General features: G+C 39.0%; 1 protein-coding gene across 1 annotated transcript; it reads right to left on the reverse strand.

Moving 5' to 3' along the window:
* Positions 1–1091: 1091 nt before the first annotated feature.
* On the reverse strand, positions 1092–23493 carry LOC137063992 (asparagine synthetase [glutamine-hydrolyzing]-like). Its single transcript, XM_067435325.1, has 12 exons — positions 23374–23493; positions 14835–15090; positions 10487–10724; positions 10120–10305; positions 6648–6749; positions 6421–6548; positions 3085–3211; positions 2387–2493; positions 2164–2264; positions 1993–2074; positions 1612–1767; positions 1092–1529 (listed from the first exon to the last, which is right to left on the reverse strand). The coding sequence occupies exons 2-12, from the start codon at positions 15081–15083 to the stop codon at positions 1320–1322; spliced, it is 1686 nt and encodes a 561-aa protein (XP_067291426.1). The 5' UTR covers positions 15084–15090; positions 23374–23493; the 3' UTR covers positions 1092–1319.
* Positions 23494–25241: the final 1748 nt, after the last annotated feature.

The raw sequence follows: 25241 nt of genomic DNA on the forward strand, positions 1-25241 counted from the left end.
CCGGTTACACGGCGAACGCGCGTTCTGCTGGACTTTTCCTTACGACAGCGTGTTAGTGTGTGTGATCGGTCTGAATTTCACGCGGGATTGCACAATTCTACGAATCCCTCAGATTTCAGGCTCACATCTGAAGCGCACACACACACATACCGTAATAAAGCCCCCTCTGACATACAAGTGCAAATATTTGCTTTTTTCCAGCTTATTATTGGTCAAATACAATCAACCAAATTGTCCGTGCACATTTTGAAGAGTATTAATGTAAACACAGTCATAAACAATTCAGGAAGAAATGAAGAATGAGTAACAGGAACAGTGTTCAGGATCCATGAGTGCGGCAGTTCTTAAAGGGACAGCAGTCATTTGTTATTCAAAGTCAAACTACAAAAAGACAAACGATCACACTGTTCTTGACTGATCAACGTGTGTAACTTTAATGGTTTTATATGAAACTTTAATTTTTTGCAAAAAACATTATCCAATGTTATTTTAAATTTAATTAGCCACTTTGCATTTTTTAATTCAGTTTCTTACCTGAATGTTAGACCTACCTGAAAAAAGCAGTCTTTCATTTATACATTTTATTCTAGTTTATTTATTTGTGCTAGTTTTTGTAATATGTTTATTTGTTCTTATTTAATTACTGTTTAGTCATCTTTTTAAATTCAATTTACCATTCGAAATCAAGCTTACTTGCTTACGTGCTGTGTGTAAGCTATTGCAACACAATTACCCCGTTGTAAAAAATACATTGATTTAGCAAATATTTGTGAGAGAATTTTAATAGTAATTGATCAATGACAGACAAAAGACAGAGAAAAAAAATTATATAAAAAATATCTAATTGACAGTATATGCAGCGTTTTCCCCCCGTGGTATTGAAAATAGCATTGAATATCGATGTGACACTTTTTGACTCCACCCCTCAAAGAATCGGAACCGAGAATCGAAAAGAACCGGAATCGAAAGTAAGAATCGGAATCAGAATCGTTCAAATCAAAACAATGCCCAACCCTACTTAGCTTCCCTAAACTTTTTGCATTCGGTTTAATAACAAAGCTTAATGAAGAAATTTGAAGAGAAAACAAATTGATTCGAACACATTTTACATAAATACACTTCAAGGCAGCTTGAAAAATGGACAGGGCCTTGTGTGAAGAATTGGACCGCAGTATTATAAATTCAGTTCTCTTTTGAAAAATTTAATTTAGCTAATTTAGCAGAGGAAAGTAGCATCACATTTTGAACTGAGTAGAGATTTTAATTAGAGAGTTTTGTAGAGATTATAATCATTAGCCTAGGTCTGAAGAATGACATGATTACTGGTCTTTATCAGGCTTGTAGATGTTAAGGGTTCTTGCTGAGGGGTCTGTGGCCTTGATCCAGCGGGGCATCCAGTAATGTGGTGTCCAGTCGCTGCGGCCAGGGTACATCTTCTCAAAGACCTGCCTTATGTAGAAGCCTTCTTTTGTTTTGGGGGGGTTGAAAGGGAAAAGCTTATCAGCCTTCTCCAACTGGGAGTCGTTCACCTTAAAGAGAATTTTTTTATTATTACCGAATACACACCGCGTACATCCATAACCTCATGGTCTGTGTGCACATGTGTAGTACCTCAGACTCAATGTGCTCCTGTAGGCTTGTGTACCAGGATTTCTTCATGGATGTCATACCATCACTGAAGGCCTCTTTCCTTCTCCAGAGAATCTCATCTGGGATAAGGTTCATCCCTTTAAACGAGTCCCTCAGGAGATACTTCTCCACACCATCCTGCTCCGATCAAACATGTTATTCAGTGTGGTTACAAAAACCCCATTATGACATAAAAAAAAAAAGCAATCCCAACAAATTAGGCATCACTATTATTACTCATATTTAGTTTTTTTTGTTGTAGTACACTTCAGACCAGGCATCATAACTGATGTGGGAACAGATACATTTTAGACTGACATGAGGAAGGATAAATCACTGAATTGTGAAGGTGTCAGGACTCACCTTTGGTGCTCTCATCTCTGCAGGCAGAGAGAGGTAGTATGCGGTGAATCTATGGTCCAGGAAAGGCACTCTCAGCTCCAGTCTAGTGAAAAAGGTTTGACGTCACAAACACATTGGAAATAACCAAGTTACTGTGGGAAGGGACGTGGAGGAAGGGGTATTTTGTCTTACCCGTGTGCAGCTGTGGTTCTGTCTGCTCTCAGCACATCAAACAGATAAAGCTCTTTCAGCAGACGCACGCTTTCCTCAGCACCCGCTTTAGGGGAGGGCGCCTAATTCAAAGCAGGTCACAAATTCAGCTGAAATCAAGTCTAATGCTGCATTCACAATGAATATCGTCACACAAAACTTTTTTTTGACAGTAAATGTAAGCTTAGAACATAGTGATATGTACCTTATGAAAGTAGATGTATCCTTGAGTCAGCTCATCAGAACCTTCACCTGAGAATATCACAACGCTGTCCGTCTTTTCACGGATGTACTTTGATATCAGGTACATACCTGCACAAAGAATAAAAAAATTCACTGAATACAAATCTTTTTCAGCAAAGCACTGATGGTACCCAGTGGATATAAGCGGAGTGTGGAAATTCATATTGCTGAAGGAAATATTGAAAATGCAAAATGGCATACAATATGACGTAAGGTGATTACGCTTCTAAAGGCTGAGATTTACATAAATATGAGCCCTGCAAGTTTTAAATCAGTGGTTATCACCCTTTATTGGGTCACCATGAGCATAGTATTGTTGGTGATTTTAAGTGCTATAGCCTTCGGTGATGTTGAGGTGTCTATAAACTTCTGACATACCCTGTTGCCCCAAAGGTTAGACTTGTTACATCATCCCGTTTAGGATATTTATTAATAGTGGAATTTTTACAGACATTTTCTGCTTTCACCACTTTGACCATAGCCCAGTTATTCTGGTATACATTCACTAAAAATGGTCTATATGAAAAATATATGTTACATAGTGCAGCTTTAAACATGCAATTAGTCAACTTATTGCTTAAATGAACTAGAAAAAATGTATAATAATTAGTCGAGGGTAGCTTGTCTCTTATAATTAGTCTGATGAGCTCCTGTACTCACCAACAGAGGCACGCAGAGTGGTGATGTCAAAACTCTCCAAGTGAAAGATGACTTCGTCCACTGCACGGATACCCTCCTCAGGCGTGAAGTTAACCTCATGGTGTTCGCTGCCAATATAGCTTGCCACCTGCCACAACACACAATTTAAAACCACACCATTTAGTTTGTCTTAGCACTATTTTAAACGTTTCATGGGTCAAATTATATGTGCAAGACTGGGTAATGGCATTACAAATTAACATTATTATTTTTTAGCCACTAAATGACTAATTTACCTCTTTGAATTGGAATTCTCTATTTTAACCTTAATTACTACACAAATTGTAATATAAATAATACAAATATTAGAAGAAATATATTTTAAAGGTGCCCTAGAATGAAAAATTGAATTAATCTTGCCATGGTTGATGTTTATAATCCAATACCACAACAATTTAATTCAAGATTGTTCTTTTGTTCGGCCCAGATAACGCAAGATGCTAGTACAGTAACAATAGGAAAATCCAAGGACCATACCAAACTAAATAGTGTGTCTAATGACAAAGGGTAATATTTTGTATTACAAAATACAACCATAGATACTTTGCTTAGATCGTTCACTTGATCCTTCTAGCAAACGTCACCTTTTCCACCATACAAGTTAAAACAGTCATTTGACAAGGCTATTCATTTTGTAAAAATATAAGTTTTTTTGAGAACTGAAGTATTGTGTTTCCTAGGGGTGGGCGATATCTCGATATTTAAAATATATCGAGATATTTTTTCAGCTCGATATGGATTTGGACATATCGAATATATCGATATATTGTTTATATTAAATTCTGATTCCGCCACTTTGCTTGTTTGCCTTCTCTGTGTTGTGCTCGCGGAGCCTCGCGCGCCTCCCGCCTCTTGCTTTGTTCCCCCTCCCCTCGCGTGTTGTCTCATTGAACACGGCTGCTTCCGCAACCAGGTGAGGATTAGTTATCATGTTGACAAGCGCGCACGCTGTTCAGGACTCAGTTTAGAGACCATGTTTTCCTTCTAACACAACTGCTTGCTAAAATTCATAAAGAAATATTAATGTTCATCATAGTTCAAATCGCACGTTTCACCCACAGTCAGGTGATTGACACTACTGGTGCGAGACGCGGTCGCAATCATGCCAGTTTATGATCTGTGTCTAACTGATCGCATAGTTTTCGGTAAAAATGTCAAAATGATCGCATATCATTTGAAAACATTTAAAAAGTATTGCAATATCATTACTATTATTATTTTGTCAGCTTTATCACGGGATTATGATGAATAGGTCTATTCACGTTTTAACCAAGAGTGAAAAACGCGACATACCGGGTGTCCTGAGACACGCGGTGCTCTTCTGTAAGTTGTACTGTATCATATTATCATATAGCCTACCTTCTGACATTCATATTTCCTTCTGTAACTGGAAAAGAAGTGAAATTCAGCTCATGTGTAGCCTACATGATCTGCATGATGAGTTTGAATTTTGTCAAACTCATGACAAACATCACTGTTTGAATTTTGATACAAATTTAACAGGAAATGGTGTTATGACAAACAGTTTATTTATATCACAGTCATGCCCCCATCTTTCGGCAAAATGCTTACTGTTTACTTTAACTGTAAAAAAGGGAGTCTTTGATTCATCTTTTGAAAGCATGAAATAAATGAAAAGGCAATATTATTTATTTTCTTTTACAGTTAAATTATTATTATTTATGTAATCAGGGAGTTTTTTATTTTTTTTTAAATGTCGCAAAAGCACTTGACTACCTCTTTGCACTTCAATTAAAAAAAAAAAGGTTTTTGTGGTATTTGGCATATTTGTTTTTGCTGTAGTTTTTAGGGGGTTATTTTTCCTGTAAAGATATCGAGATATATATCGTATATCGAGATATAGCAAAATATATCGAGATATATTTTTTGCTCCATATCGCCCAGCCCTAGTGTTTCCTATGATGTTTTTGCCTATTTGTATTTCAGATTAGACTACATCACAGTCACTGCGTAACCTTAGCCTACATTGTGACTAACGTTACATAAACATGCAATATCGTTGATGAAAAAAGACAAGTCTAAAATGTAGGCTGAATGACACACTTTAAGCAGAATATCTCAAATGGAGATTGATAAAATGCAGCTTAATTGCTTATTGGTGTTTTCAGATCGTCCGTGCACGAGAGAGCGCTCGCGTGCATATGGTCATTATGTTAAACCCGCCCACCGCCTCTATAGACGATGTGATTGGCCTGACTAGAGTTTAGGAGCCCTGTGGTCGAGAGAATCATTCCGGTTGCCGCTTCCCCTTAATCTCTCCTTTCCCTCATGTGAACTGACAGGGGAGCTTAAGCTCATTAAATATGCAAATCTTCTCCAATCCTAGCCGTGAACGTTTACTTCCAAGTCTCGAGTGCGTCATGTCCATCAAAACCCAGCGTTCATAAAACCAGTGTAGACAATAGCCTATTACTTAGTTATGTTTTTGAATGTAAAAACCACACGAACATCATTAGTTGTCCTCAGACAACAGTATAAAATAAAAGCCAGTTCATGACACCTTTAAAAATGGAATATTATTGTATTATATTAAGTGTTATCCTTTCATATAAATCCAAACAATTTGCTTTTTTAGAACACTTGATGGTTTTCTAATCAAAATAAAATATGTATTGAAATCAAATGTGTTTCTGATTTGTTTATATTTCTTTCGGATGCATGACCATACAGTCTGGTTTCTCACATCACTAGTTGTTACATGGTTTTAACTGCTTGAGGTAACCGTACTGCTAAGCCTCGACGACAAAGTACAAACATACTGCTGTTCTTTCCCTGCTAAAGCATTATAATGATTTGGCAACATGTACTTAAGTGTTCTGTATTCACACTGCTTCTCTTTCTGTGTTTTAAATGCGCATCAGATGTGTCAGCGCAAGCTTTCGGTGAAGCGTGTACCCTCATGTGTTAATGTAAACAACGTCAGTGATAGTTTTTTATTTGTGTTTTATTTGTGCACTCTATAATAATTAGAGCATCTGCTGTTTACCAATAACCTATATAATGACAGCAGACCCTTCTCAGCCGCTCCCGCAAGAGACGCAAACCCGAAAAACTATCTGTACTGATTTTTGCCGATAACCGATTGGTTCCACTCGGTCTCAGGGGGATATAAGAGGGGGGAGCACGATCATTTGAATATACTCCAGGGCTTCTACTGATACAAAGCCATATGTTAATCGCTGAAGTAACCCTTTAACACACTGAACTTGTAAAGAGAAAATACTTAGCAATGGTGTCGACTTATGAATTTGCTCGTTTCTCTGTAGTGTCACTTACCTTGCGGGCAGCAATAACATCTGGGCTGTCTTCTGCACCAATAGCAAAGGTCTGAATGGCATATGGGAGCTTTTCTTCTTTGGCCAGTTTCATGAGTGTCGCAGCAACCAGACTTGAATCGAGACCACCTGGAAATAAAAACGCCATGGATGGACAGGGAGAAGGTAATAAAATAAAAGTCAGGGGAAAAAAACACTTAAAGCAAATGACAGAAAGAGCACAGGAACCTGAGAGGAGGCAGCCGATTCTCCTGTGAGCCATCAGGCGTTTCTTTACAGCATTTTCAAAAAGGATCCTAATGTTGCTCTTGACCGTCTCCAATTCAAAGCCTGATGAAAAGGGAGAAAAATGTATTTATTTCTCTTTAGTTTTAATTGATGTTCAAAATCTCAATGCATGGCCCCAGTCATCCTCTCAATACAGTGCAGTCTATCCCATGTGCAGAAAAATACCCCCAAAGCATGATGCTACCACCCCCATGCTTCACAGTAGGGGTGGTACTCATCATTCTTCTTCCTCCAAACACGTTTAGTGGAATTATGACCAAAGTGTTATATTTTGGTCTCATCTGATCACCTCTGGATCATCCAAATGGTCATTGGCAAACTTAAGGCGGGCCTGAACATGTGCTGGTTTAAGCAGGAGAACCTTCATTTATGCATGATTTCAAACCATGATGTCTTCGTGTATTACCAACAGTACCTTAGAAATGGTGGTCCTAGCTCTTTTCAGGTCATTGACCAGCTCTTCCCGTGTAGTTCTGGGCTGATTTCTCACCTTTCTTAGGATCATTGAGACCCCACAAGGGGAGATCTTGCATGGAGCCCCAATCTCGAGGGAGACTGACAGTCATGTTTAGCTTCTTCCATTTTCTAATGACTGCTCCAACAGTGGACCTTATTTCCCCAAGCTGCTTGGCAATTTCCCCTTAGCCCTTTCCAGCCTTGTGGAGGAGTACAATTTTGTCTCTAGTGTCTTTGGACAGCTCTTTGGCCTTGGCCATGTTAGTAGTTGGATTCTTACTGATTGTATGGGGTGGACAGTTATCTTTATTCAGCTAACGACCTCAAACAGGTGCATCTAATTTAGGATAATAAATGGAGTGGTGGTGGACATTTTAAAGGCAGACTAACAGGTCTTTGAGGGTCAGAATTCTAGCTGATAAGACAGATGTTCAAATACACTTTTGCAGCTGTATCATTAGACATGTGCCGATTTTCGGTAAAACGATATATCACGATAATAAATAATTAATGTATTATGTATTAATTATGACTAAATTAATGAATTATGTATTAATTAATGCATGATAAAATAAATGTATTATGCATAATTATTAATAATTATGGCCTCAGAACAGACAGCAAGAAAGCCATCGTCAGTGAGCAGCTTGAACAATGGTCTCACACCGTAGGTGTCCCTCCCTAAGAAAACTTTTCTGTTAGCAGTGTCCAACAGGATGAATGCAAACACGCCATCTAGCAGAGATGCTATCTTCGCGATTCCAAAGCGATCATACAGGTGCAGAAGTATCTCTCCATCGACTTTGGTCTGATAATCAGACTCATAGTGCTCCTTCAGCTATAAGGGAAAAGACTGGGGATCAGATGTCAAGGTAAACCAACTATGATCACATGACTCAATCACATGGAGGACAAAAGGGGTCATTAAAGTAAAAAAAGGCCATAAAGGGGCATGACATGAGAAATCAAATTTTCCTTGTTTATATCATTAATAAACCTTGCATGTTGGCTTTCCTGTAGCTCAACCAGTAGAGCGTGGCGTTAGCAATGCCAAGGTCAAGGGTTCGATTCCCAGGGAAAGCAAGAATTGACAAAAAAAAAAAAAAAAAAAAAAAAAAAAAAAATGTAAAATGTGTACCTTAAAAATGCAATACAAGTCGCTTTGGATAAAAGCGTCTGCCAAATGCATAAATGTAAAATGTAAATGTAAATATGTACGATATTGTTATCATGGGCACTTCAAAATATCGTAAATTATTTATTAACAATTATTAAAAAAATTATAATGCACTCAATAATACTTTGACCAGCAACCGTATAAATGTTCAACACCGCTGTATTCTGCGTCAAAGGGACACGCGCTCGGATGCAAACAAACTCGACGTGCATTTGCACATGACTGAACAGGTGAAGGAGACGCGCTGAATGAAGTGCACGCTCAATGACAGCAGAGGGCGCTGATGAACTGCAGAATGCAGCGATTACCCCGGAAACCCCGCAAACAAAAGCAACCGCTAATTTCTTAGTTACTGTTTATTGTAATTTGTTACCTGTTGTTCTTTATAGCCTAATTCTTTTGCACTCAGAGTCCGGCAGCACGAGCATGTCCCGTGCCACACTTTTTATTCTCATGCGCGCAGTTACTTTCTCTGTCATGCGCTGCGCGTATGGATTTAACTCTTCTACTACTTCCAATGTTTAGTGACCGGTGGAAGCAGAGCTCTGCACACACGTCCTGACACCTGCTGTCACATCCACGCACATTAAGAAATACAGCTCATATTAGTGCTGTCCTCCTTAAAGTACCGGTACTAATAAAAGTCCATATCGTACCGTTTGTAATAGCAGGGTATCGCAATACTTTTCTAGTACCCGGTATATCGTGTAACACTAATATAGTTTGATTTGGTTTTCGTTTTGGTGTATGCCGGAAAGTAGCAATCAACGTCTTGTGTGAAGAAGCGAGCGAGACCTCAAAAAACAACAAGGTAATACTACAGCAGTTTTGTTCAAGCAAAGGCTGCAGGCTGGAAGGAAAATACACAATCTGTTGCAACGGTATGTGGTGCAATTCCATTTGTAGCACGCTCAAGTGACAATTCTGTCAAACAATCAAGGTTCTGCAGGGAGTCTAGCTCCACCATTTTTGTACTGGACTACTGTGCTAGGAACCCCAATGAGAAGATCCCAACAAAAGTGGTATGGCATGGAATTTTGGTACCATTCACAACTTCTGACAATGGAAATAATTGCTTACCATTATTTGTCATACAATAAATACTATTATTGCATACCTTAATTTGACACACACTTAATGGCTCTGAAGCCTGGAACACACCAAGCCGACAAACGGATAGCTATTAAGCATCAGCCGACCAATTTTTTGGGTGTGCTCCACACGGTTGTCTTTAGTCGGATGCTGTAAGTTTTTTTTTTTGTTGTGGCCAATTCAGCATGTACAATTGCCACTGGGCTGTCAGTGAGAGAGAAAACTCTGACTGTTCAATTAAGCGAAGGAGTCGAAGCTAATAGATAAACGAAAATAATAGCAAAACAGGGAGTAAAGTCAAGACGCCACAGACAGAAGGCTGTTCTAATTTGATGTCATCTTACCTGAGTGTTCCTAGGCAAATATTTTAAGTTTTAACATGAACGGAGTAAAAAAAAAAAAAGACATTCAAAACTGTAAGCAAGTGCTGCTTCTGAATGATGAATATAGAACACTAATGAAAAAACAGAGCTGTCTCCTTTCACAGGTGCAGAACGGGCTAGCTGACAGAATTTGTCAAATGAGACAAATTCAGCTTTTGTTGCCCTGACAGACGACAACACCATCACACAAATCATTTTTATCAGAGCTAGTTCTTTGGTGTCGGTTTGGTGTCCCTACCCTAAAACACAGATTATAAATGCACAAGTAATCTGGACTTCTTTTACATCACTATATGACATCTACCTGTGCCAAGGCCCTGAAGAATGTTATAGGAGGCATGTTTAGGTTCATCTGTGCAGCAGTGGAAGGAATCTAATTGAATAGACTCCACTTTTCCAGTGAGCTTCAAGTCAAACACCTCAAAATGTCCTGGGGGGAAAGGGACGATCTTTGCAGGAGTAGACATGGAGTGTGTGATCGCTGTCAAACCTGTTTGGATTAAAACCACAGTGAAAATGTGAGGTTCAAATCATTCTGCTAAAAATGTGTGCTCAAAGTATTGCACCAGAAGATATGCCAAATTATCATAATTTTATTCTGATTATTATTAGTGTTACTAAGATTAAGCCCTACCAGGACAGGAATAATGACCTGGTTTTATTCATTATACCTTTGGCCTCAGAACAGACAGCAAGAAAGCCATCGTCAGTGAGCAGCTTGAACAATGGTCTCACACCGTAGGTGTCCCTCCCTAAGAAAACTTTTCTGTTAGCAGTGTCCAACAGGATGAATGCAAACACGCCATCTAGCAGAGATGCCATCTTCGAGATTCCAAAGCGATCATACAGGTGCAGAAGTATCTCTCCATCGACTTTGGTCTGATAGTCAAACTCATAGTGCTCCTTCAGCTATAAGGGAAAAGACTGGTGATCAGATATAAGGGAAAAGACTGGTGATCAGATGTCAAGGTAAACCAACTATGATCACATGACCCAATCACATGGAGGACAAAAGGGGTCATTAAAGTTTAAAAAAAGGCCTTAGGGGGGTCACGTGATGCTCTCGTTCTAAGTGGCACGTTTTCGCCGAGCTCCCGCGTCCATCGCGTTATTTTCTCTTTTTTACATTAAACTGTGTGGCCATTTTACTTTATTCTTCATCATCCAACTCGTAAATATGTCAGGGTCCGGTACCGCTGTCTCTCAACAAGAAACAAGAAGGGGCCGCGCGACAGTAAAAGGCCAACCGCCTGCTAATCAGGGCAACAAAGATGGTGGCTCCTCAGCTGAACAGTCCAGTTTGGCACAAGCCGTAACTGAGAATTTAAGCGCCTTCCTAGACGAGAAATTCGCCCGTTTCGAGTCGACACTGGACTCAATCACAACCCGATTAGAGGATAACACGAAGCGGATTACCGAGGCGGAGAGCCGGGTTTCCCAGAACGAGGATAACGTGGCGGAGCTTCACAACAAGGTAGCGGCGTTGGAAAAAACTGTACAGTCCCTCTTCGAGAGAGCGGAGGATGCCGAAAATCGCAGCCGGCGGGACAATATTCGTATCGTGGGTCTGAAGGAAGGCGCGGAGGGTCGCCAACCTGTTCATTTTTTTCAAACCTGGCTGCCCAAGCTACTGGATATCGAAACAAAACATGGCGCGGTTAAAATCGACCGGGCGCATAGGTCACTTGGCCCGCTCAAACCCAACCGCGCACGCCCCGTGCTGATTAAGCTTCACAATTACTCGGACAAGAGTAAAATCCTGGCTGCTGCAAAGAAGAAGGATCGTCTAACATACGAGGGCAGTGACATCTTGATCACGCAAGACCTGTCAGTTAAAGTCAGAGAGGCGAGGCGGGCATACAATGACGTCTGCGGTCAGCTGATTCAGAGAGGTGTCCGTTTTGTGATGCGCTACCCTGCTAACCTCTGTTTCAAGCTGAATGGATCTGAACATTCCTTCCATTCTGCACAAGATGCACAGGCGTATCTGAACGGGTTGGACTAACATATTGAGTGTGCACTTATGGTTGGGATGAGCGCTGCGTCTCATTATTAAAGTCTACAAACGCTCGGACAGACAGATACTTTCAAGACACTTCTCACGGTACACTTAAGACTTTATTTTCTATCTCCCTCTGTCCAGCACCAGTGTGGAGCTTAATCTCACAGTACATCTAAAGACTATCTTACGGTGCATTCAAATACTTTATTTTGTTTATTTGATTATTTGGTATATTTAAATGCTTTTTCATATTTTCCTTGCCCAGCACCAGTGGGGTGTTGTGATACGGTACGCAGCTGTCTATTCTTATTTCAGTAAAAGTGTTAATAGTTTATCTTTTCATATCACATACTAATTAAATACTTTATTTTTATTTTCTACTGGCCTGTAACAGAGTGGCGTTTAAACATACGGTACACTTAAAGGGTTGATACAGTAGAGCCACTTGGTTACTGTTATGTAATATTACGCGCGATGCGAGCGGGGGTGTTAGATAGAGCTAAACTCCATCTTTCGGTGTTATGTGGCTTCTTTTTTTCGCGTCCTCCACATTTTTGTTCTCAAGTTTGATTGGGGGGGAGGGAGATATTTATCAAGCTAGGTTTGTAATCTTTGTTGATAACGGGGTAGGGAGGTTCTGTTTTTGTTTTGTGTGTTGCTTCGTTCATTATTATGACCATTCTTTGTGTTGTTTTAACACCCCAGATTTCTTTCATATCTGGATTTCGGTTAAAAAAAAGGCCTTAAAGGGGTCCTAACATGAGAAATCTAATTTTCCTTGTTCTTTTGGCATACAAGAGGTCTTTATATCATTAATAAATCATGCATGTTCCATAACATAAAACTTCATCATCAATAAAAAAGCATTAATATAATTAAAGGTGGGGTAAGTGTGATTTCAAAACAGTTTTAGAAAAAGGACTCTACTAATGATGGTGAGAAGAGTGCTCGCTCTCGCTCCGTGCACGTCATTATTCAAAACACACGAGTCACGTGACGGACATTAGCCGAGAACTAGCCTAATATATGCTGCTTTTGCTTGACTATGCTCGTGTGTCACGTTCGCTTGTTAGTCCATTTGCGATAGTATTGTGTCTCACTTCAGTGATGATAAAGACCCGTTCATTTCCAACACCGTATGGAGCATCTAAATCTCCTCAGTGTGTGCTTCAAGCATCAGCTCACAAAATGTGTCCAACAATTAAGATACTATACTCCCAATTAGGGCTGCACGATATTGGAAAAAAACTACATTCCGATATTTTTTCCCCAACGATATATATTGCGATATTGAGAGCCATCAAAGTCAATAATTACCATTCCATGATATTAATAATTTCACTAATAAGCAAGCTTCATTACAAGTGACAAAAAGAAATGTTGGAAAGTTTGTGTAAACATGAAACTAAACCTCCAGTAGGTGACCGTCTTAATGAGTGAGTCACCGAGTCGTTCATTCAAACGATTAATTCAAATGCTGAATCGTTCAGTAACACTTGTTGCTGTGAGAGACGAGTTACAATTTTCACTGCTGAAATAGAACAAAAACACTAAATATTGCATCTGAAATGTAAGTGACTTTAAGTGAATGTTAATTAGTTGTTTATGGAACAGTCATATGAAATCAGTGTCACAGTCATGATGGTATTCAGGAAAACGCTCAAGTGTTGTAATTTCTCCTCGAGAGGCTGCACGAGTCAACAGCGCGACCTTATTATCGTCAGTTTATTATATATTATCCACTATCGATTGCCACTTACACTAAATTAATGCACAAACAGTCTTGTATTTTGGTGATTCGCTAGTTATTTTTTGTTTTTAATCAGGCTCTTGTCCGTCAGGCAAGTACAATTCTCTTACTCTTGTCCCTTCAAAACACCCACGTCCTGCGTTAATGTCGAGCCCTGCTTTGTATTCATCGTAAAGATCTTTGTGGTGCCGTTTTTAGTGATCAGACAAATTGGTGGGGTTTTCTTGTTTTGTGGCCACAACTTTCCGATACCATGCAAAGTACCTCTTTTTGGTCAACCTCCTCCTTTTTGTAGCCAAAATAGTCCCAAAAAGATACGAAACGGCAATTACAGCTCAGAAGGGTATTGAGAGTTGCTAGACGACACTTGCGGGCAGATTAGATTCGCTGCCTCTAGGGTGCGTCTAGATTTCTAGGCTAACTTACCCCACCTCTAAGCTGTAAAAATACTTTGTTTGAATCCGAGGTGGCAGCCGACATTTGCAGCCTAAAGGTATCAGTCTCCATAAAAACATACCATTGGTCACTGTTGCTTCGTATATGTAAATTACACACACCCATACCAAAAAAGATAATTTTGCTACGTCCATTTTTGAAAACCTAGCCTATGTTTCTAATAATTAACTATTTAAGATTTAAGTTTTGGGTGAGTGTGTGCAGTGTACATTGATGAACAAAACCTCAAAATATGTGTTTAACACAGTCTCTCTTTTACTCAAATTTACTTTTTAAAATTAAAATTTTTATTTTTTAGACCACCATCCAATGTAAGGTTTGTGCCACAGCTGCACTAAACTAACAGTATTGGTAATTACCAAAATAATTTGGTATATTTCTACAATATCGGTTAATTAAGGTTAATCACGAGCATGTGTAAGTACAGTAGTATTTATAACGCTAAAATGTATTTATTGTTGTCATCCATACATTTTATAATTTACTGTTTTACAAGAAAGGCAGAATTTAAAAAAAAAAAGAAGCATTTTATTTTTTATTCAGATGTCCAATTATAGTCAATACCAGTAGAGACTATGAAAAAAAGTACATGAAAACAATGCCAGCAAGAACTTACGAATATGCCAGTAAGAATATCATGAAGGACAAAGGAAGTTGTGTAAGTGAATAAAGAATTTGAGAAGTTGTTTCAGTTTGTCATTTGCATAATATATGACTATTTATTTATATAATATATAAGAAGTTAATTTGTGTTCTTTCTTTTTTATGACGGGTGGTCTCATTTTTGTGTTAACAATGTTCAGCTACTTACCCTGATGTGGTTGTAGATCTCACCGTTGTAACACAACCAGAGGTAGGGAAACTTCTTGACACGCAGAGGCTGCATGCCATACAGCTGGTCCACAATAGCAAGGCGGTGAAACCCAAAGCAGCAGTTGGTGAATCCATTGACATTCTCGAAACGGAAAGCATCTGGACCACGATGGGCGACCTTCATGGCATTGGTGCACTGAACCGCAAGGCACTCATCACTACCAAACAAGGCCCATATACCGCACATTCTGATGCTGGAAAAAACAATGCATAAAAATGTCATTTAAATTAGAAAGGAGGAAAGTAATCAGTGTCATTAACTGGCTTTCTATCTACTGTTGTCTGAGGTCAACTAATGACATCTGTGGTTTTTACATTCAAAAACATCATAACTAACCACGGCTACGATTGGATAAGATTCGCATATTTAATGAGCTTCAGCTCCGTGGTCATAACTAGCTGTCAGTTCAGTTCACATGAGGGAGAGATTATTTTGAAAAAGGGAACTGCAACTTGTCTTTATCAAACAAAAACGGATTTATTTCTCATCCACCCGTGATTGTATTACGTGGCCCGTGTTATTAACAAACCACATAGCAGGGCTCGCAAAATTTCAAAATCCCTGGTAGCCCTTCGGGCAGGCACCCTTGAGATTTTGGTTAAATCTCCATTTAAAATATTACACAATTAGGTTATTAATTTAGGATTTTGTGTCACAATTACATTAGTATAGGTGCTCAAATAATCTGTCAGTCACTAGTGGAGGTGTCATGACACACGGCAACATGTTCCGCGACTCTGTGTCAGTCAGGTGTGTGTCAAGATAATGTCAGTGACACTATCCACTGGCACATGCCAATGAAGACCGGATGTGCAAATACGCATAGTGACGTGCCATTGACTTCTGTGCGTCAGATGTGTGTCACTGAATGTTAATACTGCTACTGTGTTTATCTGCTGACCCCAGGGCGTCCGAGATGTAGGTGTGTTTGTTGCTTCAGTGGAACACAAACGAAGATTTTTGACTCCAATCGTTGCTCGTATAATGCATGTCAATGGGGTGTATTTCTATGAGAGTAAAAAACACACATACATACAAATCCATATTAAACCCTGTGGCTCGTGGCGACACATTGATGTTTTAAGACACAAAACGATTGGTTTCTGCGAGAAACCCAAAGGTATTTATATCCTTCTTTACCTCATATCAGACAAATCTCATCTAGTATTCCTAACACCATTACTTCTGCCGAGTAAGTTCAAAGTCCAGGCGTGAGTGAATGAATATATATATAAGAAGATTCTTATTAGTGCCTGTTTGTGCCTGCGCGGATCTGTCGAATGAGGCATCTATGTAAATATTTCTATGATCGCGCCTGGACTTTGATTTTACTCTGAGGAAGTAATGGCTTTGGGAATACTAAATGAGATTCATCTGATATAAGGCAAACAAATAACACAAATACTGTTGTGTTTCTGGCAGAAAGCGATCGTTTCTTTCTGATGTCTCTTAAGACATCAATGTGTCTCAACGAGCCACAGGGTTTAATATGTATTCATATGTCTGTGTTTTTTACTCTCATAGAAAACATCCCATTGACATGCATCATACGAGCAACGGTTGGATTTAAAAATCTTCATTTGTGTTCTACTGAAGAAACAAACATACATCTTTGATGCACTGGGGGTCAGCAGACAAACATCAAATTTGCATTTTCGGTTGAACAATCATTTTAAAGGGTTAGTTCACCCAAACATTTTAATTCTGTCATTTCCTTTCCCTGATGTCGTTCCAAACCCGTCAGACCTTCGTTCATCTTCAGAGCACAAATTAAGATATTTCTGATGAAATCCGAGAGCTCTCTGACCCCTCCATAGACAGCTATTTAATTAAAGGGATATTTCAGCGCGTTCTCATATTAAACTATGTTATTCCCTTAACTAAAACGAGTTGATACATACCTCTCTCGTCTGAGTGCGTGCACTTAATCTCTGACGATCTGATAGCATTTAGCTTAGCCCACTAAGCCCAGTTCATTCACTATGGTACCGAACAGTTAACACTTTCAAGGCCCTAAAAGGTAGGAAATGCCTTGTTAAAACCATCCATTTGACTCCAGTGGTTCGACCTTAATGTAATGAAGCGATGTTAGTTTTTGCACACAAAGCATATTCTCATTAGAGGTTAGATCGGGCTCAAAAAATCAAGCCCGACCCTACCCGAGCCCGTGCACGATGTGTCCGAGCCCGGCCCGGCCCGAGACATTAACTGTAATTATGAGCCCGAGCCCGATTTAAACCCGACCATTGTTCAATACGTGGGCGTTTGATGAGAACGAGCCTGTAATGAGCAAAGCGCAGCGAAACGGACTGGTGAGGCTCATGATAAAACTACATTTAGTTTTCAGTTCTCCACAGCGACTGTACAGCCGAATAACATTTTGTTGCAATATTGTCATGTTTAACACTTTGAAGCTGCTTTGAAACAATCATCATTGTAAAAGCGCTATAGGCTATAAATAAAGTTGACTTGACTCCGCTCAATAATCTGCAGGCGCGCGCTCATGATCCGCTCACCGGTAAACTGATGTTTGCTCAAATCCAGCTCAGACATTTATCTGTAGCTTACTTTGTTGTTGCCATTAAACAATGTGTTTTTTCCTTCATATTTATGTTTAAATATTATAATATTATTTTTACATGTTTCATCTGATTATGATAAGTGAAAAGATGCGAGTGGGTCAGAAATGATTTTGGTGGTTATATTTAGTTTAATATTAAGTTTTGTTTTGTTGAAATCATTTTTTTCGTTTTGTTTAAATTGTATCTTAATTTTAAAAAAGGTTTCTTAGACCAATTGCCTGGATTTAATAAATAAAAAGCAAATAGCAGAATAAAATTATGAGGTGAAGTCGTGGGAGTGATCGCTTTCATTCCTCATGCACTGGAGCGCGCGTCTCATTAATAAACCGAAACTCAGCAGGCTATACTTGCCTCACAGACATGAGAAATATGCGTATAGAAAGCTTTAAATGACCACTTTTAAACGAAACGATTCGAAGATATTTAATTAAGCAAAGTGCAGTGTTCACGAGCAGCTCTTGACTCAGAGCGTTTCTGTTTATAACGCTGCGCTCCATCACTGCTCGAGCTGTGAGTTTAACGCGCATTTTTACACTAATCCTGACTTGTGCAGCTTTGTAGCCTACACATTTGTTTCTTAGTTGTTGTATTAGTTCTTACTTTGCTAAATATATATAATTTCTGATTATAGCATAGCTTTCTGCCCACCCAATTAGACTAGTAAAGTAGGCTAATGATTAAAAAAAAAAAAAAAACGCTTGATCACGGGCCCGGCCCAACCCGACCCGAGGATAGTGCAGGGAAATCTCAGCCCGGCCCGCGGGTCGGTTCGGGTCAGGTTCGGGTTCGGGCTCGGGCAGAGAATCTAAACTCTAATTCTCATCGCTTCATTACATAAGGTTGAACCACTGGAGCCACATGGATGATTTTAACAACGCATTTCCTACCTACCTTATTTCCTACCTGGAATGACATGAGTCATTCATGATATAATTTTCATTTTTGGGTGAACTAGCCCTTTAAATTGGTGTTCACTTTTATTAGTGATTAATTTGTATCTGCTGATGTAATGTTTCTGATGTATTTGAATTTGATGCTTTAACATTGTTCAAAGCACTGTTTTAATTAGATGACTGAATTACTGTTATCAGTAGGTTAAATGCCAATTGTCATTGAAAAAGCTTATATGAATATGAAATGCTTTTGCTACTCTCTTGTATTACATAGTTTTTTTAATACATGTTGTATTGTAATTTTAAATTGAATAAATGTTTAGTATTGAGATCCTTGCTTACCGTTTCATGGTACTTTTTAAAAAAAATTATACATATATATATATATATATATATATAGATAGATAGATAGATAGATAGATAGATAGATAGATACACACACATACAATATATATATATACAAGTTGAAAACATGAAAAGTCTAATAGGATATACACAAATAAAAGGAGTTTAAAATACTCAAAATGCTGATGCAAATAGTTGCCTCAATTTTATTGAGTAAAATGGGCACAGTATTTTTTACAGTGTAGTTTTAATCCTAGTTTTGACGCAAATCGATCTGAGGTTTGAATCTGCCTATCGCCACACTCGCTCTACTCCCTTTCCCCATCACATATCAGATCAGAAAGCTATTTATTTTCAATAAAAAAGAGAAAATATTAGAAAAGGGGAAATAAAGCGTTTAACATGTTTTTAATAATAAGTTTCTTAAAGGTGCACTATGCAGCTTTTGTCCACTGGAGGGCGCCTATGCAAAACAAATGCGTAGTTTGATGACGCAAAGTGTGAGCGCAGCATCTTGGGAGATGTGGTCTTCTCATCACAGCCAGTGGAAAATAGGACTCGGGCAGAAATCACGTTCATGCATGCGGTTATTAACGTTACTGTAGTGTAAAGCAGAGCAGGACCGAGTGTTATGGACCTGAGCAAAGCTGCTGGAGCAAATTGTTAAACAAATACCCGCCTTGCGAATACCGGGACTTTTATTATGAAGGGGACGGGACTCATTTGCCGGGCGCCTGCACAGATCCGCTCTTCCGGTTATGATTTTGAGGTAATGGAGCTCTGTTTATCATATTAGATACATTTCAGTGTGTTTAAAACGATGTTATGACGTTACTCCGTGCGTTCAGTTGTTCACACTGCTAAGAGTAAAGCGCTCCTGCCAAATAAAAGCCGAAACCGAGGGTAACGCAGATATGACGCAATTGACAGGCGACTCTCTCAAATGCAATGCTGCAACGTCCCTGTCCTTAGTTAAAATAGCAATTTTCTCACAATTTACAAATAGTTGGAAACATCTGGGATATTGTAGGTACTCAACTGAACAAAATATATAACACTGGCCTAGTGGTTTTTGGATATTTTACTGCAAAAATACTACATAGTTCACCTTTAATAAGTTTAGATAGATAGATAGATAGATAGATAGATAGATAGATAGATAGATAGATAGATAGATAGATAGATAGATAGATAGATAGATAGATAGATAGATAGATAGATAGATAGATAGATAGATAGATAGATAGATAGATAGATGTTTCAAACAGCTCAGTATGTTAACAATGGAGCGTTAGTGTTTTATTTTGAACTTGGACTCAATAGCTAGGATAGAAATACAGTCAGTGCTTAATTCAACGAGTTTGGTAAAATTGCCTATATATTCAGAATCAACTGCTGAATGTAACTGATATGATATCTCTTTCAGCCAATACAGTTCAAACCTATGTCTCATGTGCTTGAATTTTTTTTTAGCAACAAGGACATGGAAAAATGAGCACATGTTAGGTCACATGCTGTCAAGGCTCCATTTTAAGTTAATTTAAGACAAGGAAATGCATATAAATTCAATTTAAAAAAATTCCATTGTACATCCAAATGTGTTTTCTAAAGTTTTTGGTCATTTTTAAGGCACATTTTATAAGTTCAATAACTCAAATACCAAACAAATGTGTGTTCCGTCACATGCATAAATGACAGTCCTTTTAGAAGATATAGCTGTACTATTGTTCATTACTGGTGGGCAGTATAACAGGTTTTTTGCCCGTGCTTTAAGTTAAAGTTAGTATGTTTTATGGAAAACTGAGAGAGGAAAAGCTCTACCTTTTCCAGAAAGTAGTGATGATAGTGCATCAGAAAACAAGGTGATACAAACATCTTAAAAAAGGTCCGTGCCACTGTTTTGTCTTAAGATGCATAACAGTAATGTTTTAATCCTAGTTTAGCCTAAGCCCTGTTTGTGATCCCAGCCCATTTTTCAGGGAGCAAAGCAACTTGAGTCAAGTTTACATTTTAATATGCAAGTTTGAAATGAAATATCCTGCACAAGATGAATTCAAACGGTAATAAAACGTTTTAAAGTTGCTGGTTTTTTTTTTAACTAAGAATTTTTCGGAGAGAAATAAGTTTTTTTTTTCTAACGAAGATTTCAAAATTAGTCCCATAGGATTAAATAAATATCCTAGGCACAACATTTGCAGTAACTCAGCTTGAGTAAATTAGTTGCGCGTGTTTAATATCGTTATCTTAGAGGACGGTTGGGCGCGTACTTGAGAGGCGTCTCAAGCTCTCAGGACTCACTGTTCATAGGCAAGCCTATAGAGTTCATCAGAAGGCCTACGCAAGGTGTTTAAGAGATGCTCAATCACAGTTCTACTCTAGCATCATCAACAATAACCCTGGAAACTCCAAGAAGCTTTTCTCCACTATTAATCACATCCTCAAACCGCAAACTCACTCTTTTTCAGAAGCCACAGAAGAGAGGTGCAATAAGTTCATGACCTTTTTTAGGAACAAAGTAGACAACATCCACTTGCTCCTATCTAGCACCTCCGCTCTGCCTGTCCTGTCTGTTGATCCACAGCCAGGGACCTTCCAACATCTCTGCTGCTTCTCCATCATCACACAGCTCGAGGTTGAGGACATCATCAGAAAAATGAAACCATCCACCTGTGCACTGGATCCTTTTCCTACAGCCTTGGTAAAATCTAACCTCAGTGTCTTAAGTCCATTCATTACCAAGATTATTAATAATTCCCTCCAGGCTGGCCATGTTCCTTCATCTCTTAAAACTGCTTTCATCAGACCACTTCTGAAAAAACCTACTTTAGACCCAGATGTTAATGACAACTACAGGCCCATCTCCAACCTCCCATACCTCTCTAAGGTGCTGGAAAAAGTTGTTGCTGCACAGCTTCAGGTCCATTTGGAGCATAACCATCTTTATGAGAAATTTCAGTCTGGTTTCCGCTCAGGACACAGCACAGAAACAGCTTTGGTCAGGGTCACAAATGATCTTTTGATGGCGGCAGATGCTGGTTCCCCATCCCTTCTCATCCTCCTGGACTTAACTGCAGCTTTCGATACAGTTGACCATAACATCCTCCTTCACCGTTTACATTCCACCATTGGTCTCTCTGACTCGGTCCACAACTGGTTTTCTTCTTATCTCACTGGGAGAACTGAATATGTTGCGTTAGGAGAAGCTACATCCCTGTCACACAATGTCACCTGCGGTGTCCCTCAAGGCTCTGTGCTCGGACCCACCCTGTTCATACTCTACATGCTCCCCCTTGGCCGTCTCATCAACCGGCATGGGATTTCTTTTCACTGCTATGCTGATGACACTCAACTTTACTTTAGGACAAGTTCATCTCCCTCTGCTGACCTCACACCATCCACTTTGATCACTTGCCTGGATGAGATAAAGGCGTGGATGAAGCAAAACTTTCTGCAGCTAAACAGCTCCAAAACTGAAGCTATCCTAGTCGGCACTCCACTTCAGGTCCAGAAGTCCGTTATCACCAGCATTGCTTTCTCTGATCAGGTCATTCCTCTTTCCACTTCAGTCACAAATCTGGGGGTCAGAATGGAATCACAGCTTACTTTTGAAGCGCACATCAAACACCTGTGTAAGACCTCCTTCTTCCACCTCAGAAACATTGCCAAACTTCGTCCCATTCTATCACTGGCTGATGCGGAGAAGCTTGTCCATGCCTTTATCTCCTCCAGGCTGGACTACTGCAATGCGCTCCTTATTGGCATCCCTAGCAAAAATCTCCAGAGGCTGCAGTGTATTCAGAACAGCGCTGCTAGGATCCTCATGAGGGTGCGCAAATACGACCATATCACCCCCATTCTAAAATCACTCCACTGGCTTCCTGTGTCATTTAGGATCGAGTACAAGATCTCTCTCCTTACCCACCAGTGCATCCATGGTGATGCTCCCTCCTATCTCAAGGAACTCCTCACCACACAAACAGCCACTCGAAACCTCCGCTCTGTTTCGCTGTATCGCCTCAAAACTCCCACAGCCAATCTCCGTACTATGGGGGATCGGGCATTCTGCTCTTCAGCCCCCAGTCTGTGGAATGCTCTCCCTGACCACCTGCGGACTCCACAGACTATAGATACTTTTAAGCGTGGTCTTAAAACCCACCTTTTTAGCAGAGCTTTTAATTGACTTTTAATTGACTTGCTACTTGTTTAATGTATTTTATTTTATTTTTCGGTTTTATTTATTTATTGTTGTTGATTGTTTTGTTTGTTTTTTTTAAATTCTGTAGCACTTTGAGATTTTGTTTAATATAAAGTGCATTATAAATAAAATTTATTATTATTATTATCTGAATCTGGCCAGTCAAACGTGTCCTCGTGGCTGCTTGAACAGTACAACTGTGTGTAGTGTAAATCAGCCTAGTATATTCTCTCAACATGAAGAAACCACTTCACATAGGCTAATTGTTTGACAGATATATGGTTAATTTACGTTTAAGCTTTTTATCTGTTAAATGTATTCGACAGGAAAGCTGCAAAGATGTGGTTTGACATATGAAGACATCTGGAGCATACCAACTCCTATATAATCCATTCTTGACATTTTAAAAACATATCGTGACATAAACTCGTAATAAATCAACCAGATACAACGTATACTACCTTTAAAATATGCTTGATTTGGTGTATCGGATCAGGTGTGAGGAGTGAACGCGGCGTTCTTCTGTGAGGATCGGAAGCTGATGTAACACACGTGCTACATTTCTGCATGAGAGATATCTGTTCTTCTTCGATGTTTAACGGCTGTTGGCATCCAACTTCGATGGTGCATTACCGCCACCTTCTGTATACGTCACTCACAACAGTCTGAGGACGCGAGGTCTTTTCCCCCTCTGCCGTCACACAAACACCTCTCTCTGCGTCTGCCCTGTTCAGTGAGGAGCTGCAGCGCATGCCGGTGACCCTACACAGCAGCTGAAAGACGTGAATGAGCGAGCTACACACAGGGTTGCCACGGATTTCTCACTTAATGTTATCCGTTTCTTTTGTTTTATATTTGAAGAAATTAGTTATGATTAGTTCCATTCTTCTCTCAGAGCTTTATTAAATCCAGTTTCTCAATTCAGATTTTGTAATTCACTACATCATACTCATTGTACGACAAAAGGGTATAGGAAATGAAAACATTTATTGGACAGTCGGCTGTATTATATTATTTTAAAATACAGTAAATGAGCACGGATTAGGAGAGAAAACCGAGAAAATTAGTTGGTATAAACGGAGGTCGGAGCCAGCTGCAAATAGGTGGGTCAGCAGCAAGTGGGTGGAGCTTTAGAGGCAAGTGGCCTGTACAAACTTCCAGAGGATTTTGACTGGTTTATTGAGTAGCCTGTGAATAGCTATTGGATACCCGCAATAATAATAAAAAAATTATAATAATAAAAAAAACAGAAGAAGAAGATGGTGGCATGCTGAAAAGTATGTGAAAGGAGTGAGATTGTCTACTTAAGATGCGTTGGCTGTGATGAATGCAGTCCGAAGAAAGGTTTTAACGATTAAAAGAAATTATCTTCGAGGGAACTGCAATGCTAATGTTTCATGAGTCATTGACTCACTGCTTAATGCAACATTATGAAGCTGCAGACTCGGAGCCTGCATCCACAGTCCCGCACTCAGAGTCCCGCATTCTCAGACCCCTCGTTTTTAAGAAACAACGCCTCCTGCTGTTCTGAAGACCGTACATCACACTTATCCAAATAAGATATATTATTACGGTGTCGTTTCATTTAAAGTTTTCATTTAAAAATACATTTACACAAAACAACGCTTTTGCAAACATCTTTGCATTCCCAAAAAATGTCATTGTTTTCACTGACTAAGTGCAGTAGATTTATTTATTTATTTAATAAAGAGTGTGGGCAATTGAAAGAAAATTACTGATGGACAAAATACAATTACAGATTGAACTATCCTCTGAAAAATATTATGTGATATATCGCTACAATTCTTTTTTTTTTTTGTTCAATGTTTCTTTCAGGTTCACATGCTAATGGTCTAATTAACATATCATACGCAATGCTAACATTACAAAACCATATTTTTTTATATCTGGAATGAAAAGCAAAACTCACACAAGAATAGACAAAACACCAATAATAAACGAGTCTGTAGGCTACTTTAACTATCACCTAAACATCATATTGCGGTAAACAGGACAAAGCAAAGAAAAGAGGAAGAAAGAATTGTGTCAGTGACTGTACTTTGTATCTTCAATTGCATAAGGAAAAATTATAAATACTGTAAATACTACTGTAATACAATTTTTGAATTGTACAGATTTGTTTATTATTGGTGTTTTGTCTATTCTTGTTTGAGTTTTGCTTTGGATTCCAGATATCAACAGGTTTTTAATGCTAGCAATGTATAATATGTTAATCAGACCATTAGCATAGGTTGAGCTAAAAGAAACACTGGAATTGGAATTAAAAAAACATTGTAGCAATATAATATCACATAACATTTTTCAAAGG

Source organism: Pseudorasbora parva, chromosome 24, assembly GCF_024679245.1.
Source record: "Pseudorasbora parva isolate DD20220531a chromosome 24, ASM2467924v1, whole genome shotgun sequence".
NCBI lineage: Eukaryota > Metazoa > Chordata > Actinopteri > Cypriniformes > Gobionidae > Pseudorasbora > Pseudorasbora parva.